Source organism: Podarcis bocagei (assembly GCF_964188305.1).
Source record: "Podarcis bocagei genome assembly, chromosome: 13".
Taxonomy (NCBI): domain Eukaryota; kingdom Metazoa; phylum Chordata; class Lepidosauria; order Squamata; family Lacertidae; genus Podarcis; species Podarcis bocagei.
The window spans coordinates 42,096,537-42,111,757 of record NC_138138.1 but is presented as its reverse complement, the minus strand read 5'-3'; the positions used below and the strand labels follow the sequence as shown (position 1 = coordinate 42,111,757).

At 48.2% G+C, this 15,221-nt stretch overlaps 1 protein-coding gene across 3 annotated transcripts in view; it reads left to right on the top strand.

The window, feature by feature from the left end:
- Positions 1-13,821, top strand: part of HSD3B7 (hydroxy-delta-5-steroid dehydrogenase, 3 beta- and steroid delta-isomerase 7) — a 51,550-nt gene extending 37,729 nt beyond the window's left edge. For all 3 annotated transcript variants that reach the window (XM_081165923.1, XM_081165921.1, XM_081165922.1), the window contains 5 exons: positions 2,940-3,083; positions 7,542-7,650; positions 9,724-9,823; positions 11,116-11,278; positions 12,005-13,821. In XM_081165923.1, coding sequence (XP_081022049.1) covers positions 2,940-3,083; positions 7,542-7,650; positions 9,724-9,823; positions 11,116-11,278; positions 12,005-12,429 — 941 coding nt within the window. In that variant the 3' untranslated portion in view covers positions 12,430-13,821. The remainder of the gene's footprint in view (positions 1-2,939; positions 3,084-7,541; positions 7,651-9,723; positions 9,824-11,115; positions 11,279-12,004) is intronic.
- Positions 13,822-15,221: the final 1,400 nt, after the last annotated feature.

The following is a 15,221-nucleotide window of genomic DNA, read 5'->3' as shown; positions in this document are numbered from 1 at the left end:
TTGAGTTTCCAGCACCACATTTAGAAGGGAAAATGATTTTGACAGCCAGCTAAGTGACAGGCGGCTAGAAAGCATCTGGGCAGGAAGAAGCGGGAAACTGCCTCCTGTCAAGGCCTCACATGACGTAAAGGGAGGCAGGCGGGAGTGATCTGGAAGGCCCCACGGTCCCTGGGTGAGTGGGCAAGCAGGTGGGTGGGGACAGGAAGGGCGACGGGTGCCCTGGCCATTCATTCCTGGCAGGTGTTTCGTAGCAGATGCCATCATGGCAGGATTTCCTGAGAGGGTTTCCTGCCTATGAAATGCAGGAGAGAAAGAGAGGGAGGCACTTGGTGAACTTGGTGTAACCCATTAGATCCTGTTCCTTCCTGTTCTCCCTGCCTGCCACATCTCTCAGACCTGTTGCAAGGCTTCAAAAATTATCACGGATAAAACCAGCTGCCCAGGAAAGAACACCAAAGTTCGCTTTCCATCCCGTGGTGGTTAGCCTGAGAAGCAAGTGGATCTTGAAGGTGACAATAGCCATAACAGCTGTTGCATTTAAGATATAATGTCATTTCACACAGCATACACCGCAAGTGTCTTGGCGAAACCAGGACATCCCATTTTTTCCTTGCAAGTGGCTGCCCTCTAACTGCAAACGGCTTTTCCAGAAGGATGAGTTGGCTCATGTACAGCATCAGATTTCTTTGTGAAACTGTTCTCATCTGTCTTCTTGTATTCATTTATTTTTTAAATTGTTCTACACCGCTAGGATATTTGCTAATGTTTGGTGGTCTGTCAATTTTCCAAATATAATTCTTGTCTGGTATGCCCTCTAAGCTTTCTGGGACAAGCCCCGTCCACATGTCCCTTCAGTGTGACCAAGGCTGTCCTTCTGGCATTTTTAAAAACTGCTCCTAAAACTAGACAAAACAAAAGTGGTTGTGAGAGGGGCCGATGGCTCAAACAACACAGTTTCTTGTTCCAAGGAAAACTTGACAAAACAACATTAAGCCCAGGATGTTTTTGTAATCCCTTGTTACATTTGCTTAAATGATGACCTTGCTGTGCTGAAACAAAGAGAGAGGCAGAAGTGTTTCAAACAATACCTTATTATCTTAGTGCTAATCCAATTGTGTGGCTGATTGGCTAACACTTGTGACATCAAGAACACCTCCCCCTCCCCCATATATATATTTAAACCCTCCCTTCTTTTTATTTTAAATGTATAAGCCAGGACAGGCTGCACATATTATGTGATACTTTTTGTGTGTGAAAGCAAAAGTAAAGCATGCCTGAGGTATGCAAGGAAGGTAGTTTGGTGGCTAACTTAATTTTTGGCTCCTTAAGAAGGCATGACTTTGATGCAAATTGTAAAGCCAGCAAGAAGTCGATCTTATGCCATGCCTGACTTTGACTTCCTGTTGAAATGTTGAATATGTTCTTCACTCAATAGGTGGGCACAGTAAGTAAGGAAGTAGAGTATGTCCCATGTTATGGGGCAGCTAAATATGGGCCTTGTGGGGGGTGTTGTTTCTAGAAAGTTTGCCCTTCTGGGTGTCCAAGTGCAGAGGAGACCTTTTGAGCTGAGAGTGGGTCTGCAATTTCTTGCATTTTCTCTTCTCCGTGTTATTCTCTCTAGGAAACGTGGGGCAGCAGAGAATGGTGCCAAGTGGTGACAGTGGTGACGGTGTGGTTTCTACCCGCCCCCCCCCCCCAGCTTTGCCTGGACAAAAGACAGTGCTATTTCTAGGAAGGGGTGGGGAGGAATTAGATTCAGTTTACATTTAAAGGCAAAACTGCTTAATTCACACTTTCTAAAACAATGTGCAAACCGAAGCCCAGCCACCGCTTGAAATTCACACCTCTCCAAATTTTGCAGTGCAGTTTTCCAGCCAAGTAATGTGTACAAATATGTGGATGTTAAGGTACACATATATTAATCAGAATGACATGCAAAATGCATTATGTTAGGGGAAGTTGCTTTATAAAGATGTGTATATTATTCCATATCAAAGGGGTATATTAGGAGGCTTTAGTTGTCTGTCTCGGGAGACAGTGGAGGAGTGCGTCTTGGGAACTGAGAAGATAGCAATAAAAACACTGTTTAGTTTTCATGAGGACTTAAATAATAAATATGTCCACAAACCAATGTGGGAATGATGAGAGCTAAGCACCAAGATGTGGAAAATGAGAAAGAGAAACAGAAATTAACTCATCCGCCCAACCCTCTTTCTGGGATGAGGCATTTAATTACATAACCAGGTATTTGGCTTTGTTCTTTCTCAACAGCCTGCCACTTGCGGTGCTTATCACTCATAAGGAAGATTCTCCTAAGCTGTCTCAACTCATTCAGTGTGCAGGAATGCCTCGGTATTGCCACAGGGCAGAAGTGGGAAGGTTTGCCTTCAGCACACAACTGAATCCCCTCCTGAATTCAGTGATGCAAATCAAAATAGAAATTTGCCCAGAGGCAAATTGCTGAAACACGTCGCTGTTCCCAAGCTCCGGTTTTGTATCCAACGATATGCTTTGCATGTGTAGAAGATCCCTGTAGCCTCCAGGCAGCCCCCGATGTTTCTATTTGGGGCGTGCATAAGGACAGCTGTGGCTCTCAATGATTTTCCAATCGTTCATATGGGCAGGGCTAGAAGCACAAAGTCCTGTAGGGTCCCTGATGCCACCTTGCTTCTCCTCCCTCTGTTGGGGGCAGGGAGGAAGATGAGAAGGGGAGAGACGTGGACCTGTTTGTGTTTAGTATGTTCTTTCCTAATTAAGAAACCAAGGAAAACTTGATTACATGGGTTTTTTGGGTTGATGGATTTGTCCCCGGTTCCCTGCTACCGCCTTTTCTCTCTGACCCAGGTAGCAACCGAAAGTCCCAACTCACCACTCTCTCTCTCTCTCTCTCTCTCTCTCTCTCTCTCTCTCTCTCTCTCTCCTCGTTCTCAAAAATGAAGTGACTCTGATCCAGGGCGACATCAGCAACCTGGAGGATGTGAAGGCAGCCATGAAAGGCGTCCACCTGGTCATCCACACTGCCAGCCTGGTGGATGTTTGGGGCAGAGTCTCACCTGAAAAGATCACTGCGGTCAACGTTCAAGGTAGGAAGTGAAAGACTACCCATTCAGCCTCTTTCCTCCATGGTCCAGAGGAAGTCACCCTGCCCATTACAGGGCCAAGGAGAGCACCATAACGGCCTGGTTCACACATAATGCTAAGCCATGGTTTGTTTCACAAATCATGAGTTAACCGTGAGTTTGTCAAACAAACCATGGCTTTTTTCTCCAACATTTGTTTTGTTCTTGTCTTGTGGAGTTTAGTGAGTGTCCAGGGTGACTTCAACAAACCATGGCTAAGGGAATGGTGCTGGGTCTCAATATAACGCCAGGCTGTAGTTATAGCAAAACAAGCTATGGTTTCAGATTGTCGTTTGTTGGCAACAAGGAAAGCATAGGTAAGCTTCTGGCAGGGTTTCCACATAATAATAAGCCATGCTATAATAAACAGTCTCATAAACCACGGTTTAGTGTTATGAGGAAAGCAAGATGGGCAAAGCTACTTGTCAGAAAGGTGGCTGGGGAGGTTGCTCAAGCCAGTGAACCAGGCCACGTTACAGAGGAAGGCCTTCATTTCCAAACCAAGAGGTGCTGGGGCCAAGCATACCACAATGTATTGTCATCCAGCCTTGACCTGACACGGCAGGGCTCTTCTTACGCTCCCACGTTACCAAGGAAAGGTCTGGATTTTTAAGAATCGCTTGATGGGAAGTGCTAATATTTCAGCCTGTCTTTCTAGAAGATAAAAGCCAAATATTTTGAAGGGAGCAACGCCAGCTTTTGCCAAGTTAATAAATCTGTTTTTCAGGAGGCTGGCGGGGGTGGTTGAAGACTGTTCTGTGAAAAACGTAATAAGAATTGCTAAATAAAATTGCAATGGAAAGGAAAATATTACAACTGGGAAATTAGCCTTGCTGTATACAGAAGGAAAACAGAAAGATTTCTCTGAAACAGTGCTGTTAAGCCTTTCCAAGAACTAGCTGGCTAATTCCTCTAAAGTAGGCTTGGGAGACCCTGTGACTCTCCAGCAGTTGCTGGACTCCAACTCCCACCAGCCTCAGCTAGCCTGGCCAATGGACAGGAATGCTGGTAGCTGGAGTCCAGCAATACATGCCAGGCTTGCAGGTTCCCCAGCCTTGCCCTAAAGCAGGGTTTCCCAAATGTGGGTCTTCAGCTGTTTTTGGACTACAACTCCCATCATCCCTAGCTAGCAGGACCAGTGGTCAAGGATGAGTGTTTCCAGGTTCAGGAAGCCACTATCTCATGTGGGTCTCCTGCCCCACATCCCGGAGGCTGAAGAACAGACTCTGGTTACTTAAGGGGAGAGGCAGTTTCCCTCTGTGTATGCTCAGATACCCTCTTACCATTATTGCAGCTTCATCTTTTTTCAGAGGCTGAGCCCTGGCGCCACAGGCAGGGGATCAAGCCTAGCTGGGAAGCACGGCCTGTGAGGTTAAATCCTGTGTTGGCTATGCACACCCATTCCCAACAGGGAACATGGGCATGTAGCCAAGGCAGCAGGATTATACTCCCCGCTTGTCAGGGGGGTTAAATCCTTCTGGGAGCAAGATTTAATCCTCACCCATCAGCTACTCATCAGGCGTTAAATCCTGGATTGAGGAAGGGGTTCACATGGGAATCCCTGCTAAAACCAAGGTTCCCCTTCACACACCCCCACCTTGGTCTGACTTGATAGAAGGCAGAATCCCATGTCCTTCCCTCTCATCTCTGCGGCAATTGGGTGGTACATGAGCTGAGATGCTCCTTCCATTTCCCCCCCTTTGGCTTTACATCAGATGCTCCTGGCTGAGGGGGTCTGGAAAGGAAACAACAGGAATGGATTGCCACGTTTTTAAAGCACCATCACTCATCCTTTCCTTCTGGCAGCCTAAGAGGAAAAGCTTTGTCCTGTCCTGTCAGACCTTCCTATTCCACCAAACTTTAATAACTGGTTCTGACTCCATGGCCCGAAAGTGGCTCCATTTGGGGTGGAGTGTTTGTTTGTTTGTTTGTTTGGGAAAGGGTTTTGAGGTTTTTGGGAAAAACCCTCTGTCAGTTACTGATGTAAAACCGACCAAGGCAGAGATGAGTCAGGAACAAGGATAATAACGTCCATGTGTGGGCATTCCTTTTAATTTATGAACGTCCGCCGCATTTGCCAGGGAGTAAAGAGGCCGGCAGGGGGGGCCTGTGAAGTTTGGGATGAAATTCCTGCCACTACATGAGATGCAAAGGCCAAGTCTCTATATATTTCAACATTTTCTCTCACAGGCTGAAACAGGTGCTTGTTATTGCACAACAGAAAGTGGGTTGATCCCCTTACACAACTGTCAGGTATTCTGGAAGAGGATGGGTTGAGAACCAGGGTTGGGGCTAGGTTGGTCTTGTTTTCCAGATGATTTGTTGTATTTCTCTCCCCCGCCTTCTTCTTTTATCTGTACAACAACCCTCTGAGGTGGGTTGGACTGAGACAGGCTAGCTTCATGCCACACATAAGGCCAAGCCACACTGTGGCTTAGCGAGAATGAGCTAGTGTTAAGGTACAGTGCTACCTCAGTTTACGAACAGTCCTGTTTACGAACTACAGTGGTACCTCGGGTTACATACGCTTCAGGTTACAGACTCCGCTAACCCAGAAATAGTACCTGGGGTTAAGAACTTTGCTTCAGGATGAGAACAGAAATCGTGTGGCGGTGGCGTGGCAGCCGTGGGAGGCCCCATTAGCTAAAGTGGTGCTTCAGGTTAAGAACAGTTTCAGGTTAAGAACGGACCTCCGGAACGAATTAAGTATTTAACCAGAGGTACCACTGTATTCGGTTTACGAACTCCGCAAAACCGGAAGTAGTGTTCTGGTTTGCAAACTTTACCTCAGTCTACAAACGGAAGCTGAACGGTGGGAGGGCACTGCCGGCGGGAGGCCTCATTAGGGAAAGCGTGCCTGGGTTTAAGAATGGACTTCCGGAACGGATTAAGTTCGTAAACTGAGGTACCGCTGTGCTTGGAAAGAAAGCCGCAGCTGCTTTGCTCCTTCTCTGGTTCTGTGTCCTGTGTGCTACCTGGAGCCGAGCCATGGTTTGGCACCATGTTGTGTGGAAACACAGGGTTGTGGTTTGTCTCGCTACCAACAAACCACAAGCTTGTCACCAAGGTGTGTTCCTGGTTTACCAAGTCGCTGACTGGCTCGAGGCCGGCTAATGGGGTTTCACGGCTGGGTGTTCTAGCCTGACATTGTTCTAGCCTGACCTTCTCACCGTGACACCATGTTGGCTCTTAACAGAAGAGGGCCCAGAGTTCCACATCCCTTCCCTTCCCAACACCAGCTCTCAAGGGACCTCATTGAGAACCGCTCTGTGGCGGCGGCAGGTCTCTGAAAACCCTGGGAAGTCACTACGGGCAGTCATTGCGGGCAGTCCTGAACTAGATGCACCAACCGTCTGATTTGGTACGCTTCCTAGGACAGTGGTTGGGTTATAGGGACCCGGGACACACCATTGTGTCTCTCTCTTCCCCCAGGACCCCCAACTCCCAACCTGCCCCAAGCCACTGAATCCTGGTTCCAAAAGCCCTCTGATATTTCCACCCACAGTCCCACTACTCTGATTGCCTTCCAGCAGGGGCGACCAAAATGCCCTTCCCTTGCTGTCTGCAGTCAGTCGCTGTCTCAGGGGATGCAGTTAGGACATTGGAAGAGCCTTGCCAGATCTCTCTAAAGAGCTGCAGAGTACCATCTCCCACAGTGGCCAGTCGGATGCTTCCAGGAAGCCCCCACCCCCCACCCCAGGACAGGAAGGCAAGGGTCCGCTCCCCTTGCCGTTGCCCAGCATTTTGTACTCAGAAGTATACTGCTGCCACTGATAAACCCACTCTGTACATCTGTAGTTGACATCGTACAGGCATGGAATCGATAAAAGCTGAAAACCTTAGCTTGCTTTTTTATTTTTAAAAACAAGTTTCTAGTACAGTGGTACCTTGGTTTACGAACTTAATCCGCTTCGGAAGTCCGTTCTTAAACCAAGGCATGCTTTCGGTTGTCAGGGTTTCCAGCATGGTCTAGAGCAGGGATCAGCAAACCTTTTCTGCAAGGGGCTGGTCCACTGTCCCTCAGACCTTGTGGGGGGCCGGACTATATTTTGAAAAATAAAATAAAAAATGAACGAATTCCTATGCCCCACAAATAACCCAGAGATGCATTTTAAATAAAAGGACACATTCTACTCATGTAAAAACACGTAGATTCCCGGACCGTCCGCGGGCCAGATTGAGAAGGTGATTGGGCTGGATCCAGCCCCCAGGCCTTAGTTTGCCTACCCATGTTCTAGTGGTCAGGGATGATGGGAACTGGAAGGGACCATGATCTCTGCCCCTCGGTTATGTGGGCACCATGGGGTTCTTGGGCTGGCCGAGAGGTGTGGCTTATGTGTCTACTCTCTCTCTCTCTCTCTCTCTCTCTCTCTCTCTCTCTCTCTCCTTTCTCCCCTTCTGTTTTCTATCATTTTGGCACAGGAACTCAGAACGTCATTGAAGCATGTGTGACACAAGGAACTCAGTACCTGATTTACACCAGCAGCATGGAAGTGGTGGGGCCCAACGCGAGGGGCGATCCCTTCTTCAGGTACGTGCCTCAACTGGGGCTTCTGGCATCTCTGCCCCGGCTGCCTGTACGCTGGGCTTCCTTCCCCTTCCACAGCACAGAGGTGTCTCCTTCTCAGTCTGTGATTAAGGGCAGGCGAGTTCTTCCTCTAACTTCATTTTGCCTTTAGAAAGCCCACCCATCTTTCAGAACTATAGGTGGTTCTCTCCCCCTGCCCCTTTCTAACCTTGCAACACCCCTGTGAGGTAGGCTAGGCTGAGCCAGTGGGAACTGCAGCCATCCTATCACTAGGAGGCACTTTCGAAAAAGCGATGTGCCTAAAGCGCTTGTGTTCTCTCTCGCACACATACACACCCAGAGCCCTGATATCCACAGCAGAGAGTTCCCTCTGGCTTTGGTCCGGGCCAGCAGTGGTTCCTCCCCTGTGCAAGGGCTTCCCCCGTGCCCTCCCTAGCAACATCACAACAAGACATGTACACAGCAAGGGTAACCCTGGAGATGGGCAATGGAGATATATCATATATAACAGCGGCTCCCTCCATGGCAATATTTTGTTCCTGTTTCTAACACTGTGCATGCACCATGCATTTAAAGAAACCTCCCCTGCCGAAGGATCCTGGGAACTGTAGTCTGTTAATGGTGCAGGGGATTGTAGCTCTGTGAAGGGAAAACCACAGTTCCCAGGATTCTTTGAAAGAAGCTTGGATGGCTTTAAGAGAGGATCAGACTCAGAGGCTCTCAATGGCTATGTCCTGCCTCCACAGCTGGAGGAAGTTCACCTCCGAATGCTAGTTTCTGGGAATCGCAAGAGGGGAGAGCACGGTGTTGTGTTTGGGTGCTGTTTTCAGGCTTTCCATAGGCTGGCCATGGTGGGAAGAGGATGCTGGAGTGACCCAGCAGGGCTGTCCTTCCATTCTTAAGCCTTGCACAGTTCCCTGAATGTGCTTTAAACGTATGGTGTGTGGATGCAGCCTAAATTGCCACTTCCACTAAAGCAGGAGATTGGCAGTTTCTTGCCTGCAAACATTAAATCGCCTCCTTTGTCTGTAAACACAAAACGTCTCGGTGCTGAATATTTTGGCCCGGGGCAAGGAAAGAAAATGGAGAAACTCAGACAGCTGTCTGGTATGTGTGTGTGTAAGGAATGGGACATTAAGCACCCATAATCCATCCTTCTCGAAGAGTGCTGAAAACATGCATGGATTCCAAGCTCCCAACCTTTAGAGGCCCATTTGCAAATCTTAAAATGTATCATAGGCACCAGAGAATGCTGGCTTTACAGAGGAAAAACTGGCAGTGCCTGAAACTGCCCCTGCCCCTACAAAACAAACAGATGAAACACACCCACCCACCAAAACAACAACACACACAGACAGAAAAGCAGGAAATGCCTGCAACTGAGCAATTCCTAAAAGCCAAACTCATTTTAAAAAACAACATTAACTAGGGAGGAATCATAGAATTGTAGAGTTGGAAGGGACCTAGAGGGTCATCTAGTCCAACCCCCTGCAGAGCAAAGGGCACCAATTTGGGGGACCCCCAGGTTACACAATAGCACCTCCCTTGGATTCTCCCACCCCTACCAGTCAAAAGGAAGCTTGTGATGTCCATGCGCTGCAATAAAAAGATGCCTCCCTGGAATGAGATGATGGAATTCTGGGGTGGGTGGTCTTTGTAGGGGGTGGGATTTTGCTGTTGTTGAGGAAGTGAGGGAATAATCAAGTAAGAAGTTTCAGCTTGCAATAGGAACTGGGAAATGCAGCTTTAATGCACATTTATTAAAAGGTATAAATAAATGCACATTAAAGTTGCAGCGTTTCCCACTGTACTTTTGCAGTGCTGGGAGAAACAACTCTTGCTTCTACCTGTCTCTTTTAAGATGCAGGCACCTTGCCCTGCACTTGACAGTGGCCTCTGTACCATCATAGCACAGTGCATTGGAGTTAATTGAACAAAACTGAAGTATATTGAGGTACATTATTTTGTAGCAGAGACGGAAAAGGATGGGTCTGGCAGGTGGGGCTTCTGGGCTCTCTTTCTCTATGTTGAAGTATTGGGTTCTGATTCCCTGTGGCATGTTCCTCTTCTTTGCAGGGGAAACGAAGACACCAAATATGAGGTTGTTCACACCGAGCCTTACCCGGTTAGCAAAGCCAAGGCTGAGCGGTTGGTCATCGAAGCCAATGGACGAGCGGTGAGTCAGGCTCCCCTTCAGCCCAGGTTTCGAATGGAACAAAGAACCTTAAAAGGACTAAAAGATTTATTAGGACATAAATGTTCAAGAGCCAAAACCCACTTCCCCAGATCCGTGGCATGAACCCTTCGCCTCTGTCGGCCAACTAAGAACAATTTATGCATATACAGTGGTACCTCGGTTTATGTACTTAATCCGTTCCTGAAGTCCGTTCTTAAACCAAATCCATACTTAAATCGAGGTGTGCTTTCCCTAATGAGGCCTCCCACTGCCGGTGCCCTTCCACTGTTTGGCTTCCGTTCGTAGATCGAGGTAAAGTTCACAAACTGGAACACGACTTCCGGTTTTGTGGAGTTCATAAACAGGACTGTTCGTAAACCGAGGTACCACTGTAATGATGTAGGCTGCTGTCAATGGAAGTTTATGTGCCCCAATAACTCAATTAGTCTCTTACAAGAGTTTTGTGGCCTCTTAAAAGTGCAGCAAGATGTCCCCTCTGCAGGGTATTTATGACACTCTTAAAACCCACCCTTTCTCTCTACCCTCTAATGAGCTTGAGTGCACATAGCATTTCCTTATCTTTCTGATAATCCTGTGTGGTAGCGTTATTTAGTCATTCTCGTTTTGATTTGTATACGACTGTCACCATTCCTGCTGCATTCTCCCTGGTTCACTTGCAGGGTGTTTACTTCTTGTTAGTCATTTGCTTGGGACGTGGGTGGCGCTGTGGGTTAAACCACTGAGCCTAGGGCTTGCCGATCAGAAGGTCGGCGGTTCGAATCCCCGCGACGGGGTGAGCTCCTGTTGCTCGGTCCCTGCTCCTGCCAACCTAGCAGTTCGAAAGCACGTCAAAGTGCAAGTAGATAAATATGCACTGCTCCGTCAGGAAGGCAAACGGCGTTTCTGTGCGCTGCTCTGGTTCGCCAGAAGCGGCTTAGTCATGCTGGCCAATAAAGCGAGATGAGCGCCGCAACCCCAGAGTCGGTCACGACTGGACCTAATGGTCCAGGGTCCCTTTACCTTTTACCTAGTCATTCGCTCACTCTGCACCTTCCAAACTGCTTAAAAAGTCAAGTTTCTTTTTTCCAGAGTGGGTTTGTTGCAGCTAGGGGAGACAGAGCCCTTTGATCCCCATACCTCAACTTGAATCCCTCCAGCAAAATGCTTGACCACCTGGAGGCTCCTCTACCCCACATGCGTCACAGTGGGGTGTGGGGTGTGGGAAGGGAGCCAGGTCCTTGGTGGCAGGGGAAGCTAACGGGTTTTCTCCACCTCCTCTTCTGTGCCACCAGGTGGAAGGAGGGAAGCAGCTGGTCACTTGCGCTCTCCGGCCGACTGGCATCTATGGGGAGCACCACCCACTGATGAAACAGTTTTACGAGAAAGGGCTGAGCACCAAAAAGTGTCTTATCCGAGCTGTCCCAACCTCCACTGAGCACGGCAGGGTCTATGTTGGTAAGTCTCGCATGCACGCTGTGCGCCATTCTTGAACTCCGATGTCACCATGAACTTTAGATGCCTTTGCACGCACTCCCTCGGGTCCTTTATAGCCAAAGCCCCAGAGAAGCAAGATGGTGTTGCTGCTTTTTATCAAAACAAATAATCTTTCCCTCCTGGAATGCTTTGCTTCTTTACCCATGACTAAAGCAAATCAAGAACACCAGAGCCTGTGTATTAATGTTCAGCAGTCGGACCTCTTGGATTCTTTTTCCAAGAGCAACAGATAAACTACAATGGGGATTTGTAAATTAATTTGTGTAAGCATTTGGAGGGCAACGTGGCCATTCGTGGGCCTGCTTTTTATTAGTTTGCTAACCTCTGCTAGAGGGCGATTGGCTCACAAGGAGAAAATGTGTTTAAAAAAGTGGTTTTCTTGAAAGAAGATCCCTTTGATCTCCTGTAACTTAAATTATGAATTTATTTTTATTTCCTCCTTACAAGGAAGGCTGAGCTAAGCCCTTGGCAAATGCACAAGCAAAGTCTTGCGTGCTTACGGACTGGAGGCTCAGTCAAACCAAAGCACTCTGAGTCAGTGACCTGATGACATTCGCCTCTCTTATTGTTTATATTCCTATCTGTAGGATCTCTCTCTCTCGCCCATTGCATAGGCTGCTTTAGCGATCCTATTTCTCTTTCCCAAGTGTTTCTCCTCTCTTCCTCCCCCTGCCAACCCTTTTGCAGGCAACGTGTCTTGGATGCATCTGCTGGTGGCCCGCAAGATCCAGGAGTCTCCCTCGACCGTTTCAGGCCAGGTTTATTTCTGCTATGACGACTCGCCTTACAAGAGCTACGAGGACTTCAACATGGAGTTTCTGGGCTCCTGCGGCTTCCGCATGCTGGGCTCCCGGCCGCTGCTGCCTTCCTTCCTCCTGCGGTTCATGGCGCTGTTCAACGCCTTCCTGCAGTGGCTGCTGAAGCCCCTGTGCAACTACGCGCCCATCCTCAACCCCTACACTCTGACTGTCGTAAGCACCACCTTCACAGTGCAGACCAGCAAGGCCAAGGAGCACTTTGGCTACCAGCCCCTCTACAGCTGGGAGGAGAGCCGGGCCCGCACTGTGAAATGGCTCCAGGAGATCGATGCCCAGAGGGATGCTGGGAAATGAGACACGGGCCGTGTGTGCGGGGGAGAGGGACAGGGGAGCCAGGATAGAGAGGGACTCCCCCCTCGCTCCCCAAAAGCAGCCTAGCCCTGGGTTTTGCTTCCACTGGAGCATCCGAGTACATTTTCCCACACTCTTGCCGAAGCTGTGTTTATGATACCCAGTGCCGTCAAGAGTAATTTCATCTTGGTAGACTCTGGATTACACTATTGGTTTAATCCTTGTAATTACTATTATTTATTTGTCACTCGCAAAGCACTTAAAAGGATGACCGGGAGAGGGTGGAAAGAGGAACTGATCTGCGGGGAACCTACTCCAGGATTTGGCAGCAACCACTTTCAGTGAGAGTGTGCCAGTTCTACCGAAATCTGTTTTGAATGTTGGTTAAGCATATAGTTTTACTTCGGGGTCTCCTGTAAGAGCTGTGTGCTCCATTGGTGGCTGTCATCCGTCAAGGCTTGTAGGGGGTTAAGCAGGAGGCTAACATTAGAGGGCGCCAGAGGCAATGGCAGGCAGAGCTAAGGAATGCTAGATTGGTCCTTATCTTCCTACCTGGTGAATTTTACAAGGGCAGCCCTGAGACTAAGGAGAAAGAGGATGCTGCCAGCTCAGTGCCACCTTCTGGGCTGGTTAAAAGAAGGCAAGTTGGTGGGGCAGGGCTTTTGCCCTAATGAACCTGCCTCCCCTGGTGTGCCTTTGCAACAGAGCCTCCAATCTAAGTCTTAGAATGACTTCTACGATCCAGATCTTGCAGACTCCCTCTCTGATGAGAGTCCTCCTCTTCCAGAACCACTTTCCTTCGTTCTTATTGCATTCCCTTGGCAGTCTTTATTTTCAGTGTGCTACAAATGAACAGCACAGTGGGTCAGGGAGGGCTGTGTGCAATTTCATGCTGCATCATTCCTTTCCTGTAGCAATGTGAATCCCTCTGAAGGATCCTCAATCCATTCCGCATCGCTGCGATCCCATTCCATTTTTTTCTTCCTACCTCAATTGCCACTACACCGCCCGTGCAATCGGGATCCAGATCCATGTTTTGATTTTTATCTAGCCTGTCCTCTCAGTGTAGGACTTCACTTAGCATGACATATGATGCCATGATTTATTTTCCCTGCCACTTTTTGCAGGGCTTGTGCACTATGAATATGACTGGAGAATCATGGCGGATTTTTCTTTTAAAAAAACAACACACTACTACACTGGGTGGGTGGAGCCCAGATGCCCCTGCCTACAGTCTGATTAATAAGGGACAGAGCTAACAGCCTCCCTGATTCTGACTCTGCCATGTGGTTTTACTCCCCCCCTTTGAGATTTGACCCAGTGAAAGAGGCTCATTTTTCTGAAACGTCCTGTCAAATGCAGGAACTTGGCAACCTCGCAGGATCTAAGGATTGACAGCATTGAATAAAAGTGACAAAGGCACACAACACACTGTTGCTGGGCTGGACAAGCTGCAGGAAAGCCCACTGGCAAAATCCTTAACAGGGAAGGCGAAAGTGTTTTGGACATGTTTAAGTTTAGATGATTTGAAAGTTGGGGGTGAATAGGAATTGGTGAGGGGGAGGGGTGAGTCTGTTCAGTTTGCACTTCCATGCAGTGCTTAATTCTTAGTTTCTGAACCATCTTAGTTTCTGAGCCATCCCTAGGGCTGATAGAGGCAGATAAAATGATTTGTGACATGGAGGAAGCCAATCGAAATAGGTGTTTCTCCCTCTTTCGCAGTACAGAAATTGGCTGGAGACTGAAGAGGAAGCTGTTTACCACACAGTGACTTAATTAATTGATGGCGTTCACTGCTCTGTCAGTAAATGTGACGCCTACTCAGTTTATATCCCGCCTTTCCTCCCGAGGGAGCTCAGGGCGCCAAGTGCACCAATAAAAATATAATTGAAAACTTTCTAAAACCAGCTAAAAACAAGCACATTCCTTCAGCCAGTTATCTCAGGGGTTATCGTTCAGCCAACAAATGCCCGGGTAAACAAGGAAGGCTTTAAAAATCACTGGCTTAAGCTGGCTTTTTAGAAGGGACAAGGCAAATAGATGGCAGATAGGGCCGCTGGTCACAGGGGTTGGAAGTGGGTTGTCCCTGGCTGGCAGAGATTGCGCCTGCCTTGACGCCCTCCTCATGGGCTCCTCAGAGCAATCATTTCTGGGCTAGACGGACCTATCCATTAGCACGACCAGCTGCCTTCCCCCTGTAAGAGCATTGCTGGTGCTTAACCTGGGCCCGGTGAGGTTGCCAGCCTGCTGCTCCCGCTGGTGAAACCAAATAATAATGTAGAATGTATTCCTTGATCGAAGTCTTAATTATTATAAATAAATACGTTGAATTCAGACAATGAGTTTGGCTCCTATTTTCCCTCCTGTCGTGTCTGTGGGGAGCCTTGGCAGGGCCATGCAGAGATTGGTCGTAGAAAAGGTAGAATGAGAATTCTGAAGTCCGTAGGAGTGCTCCCTCCCTTAAAATCTCTTCCTCTAACTAACAGTGCTATAAATGGTGTGTTTATGAACAAGGTAGGAATTGTAGGCATGTGGAAGTTTTCAGATCGCCTGGCAGATAAGACTCACGGCTTGTGAGCAGAGGTGAATAATATTAAAGTTAAAAAACCCACGGGGCACGGCTTATACACCTTTAAAAACAAACAAGCCATGTTTGCAGAGTCTAAACTCCAACCCCCAGCAGCCCCAGACACCATGGGCAGTGGCCAGGATGATGGGAATTGAGGTTCATGTTGGCCACCCCTGGTATAAACGGATTGCACCACTCCCTGTGTTTGCGAATACCTTGGGTGGAT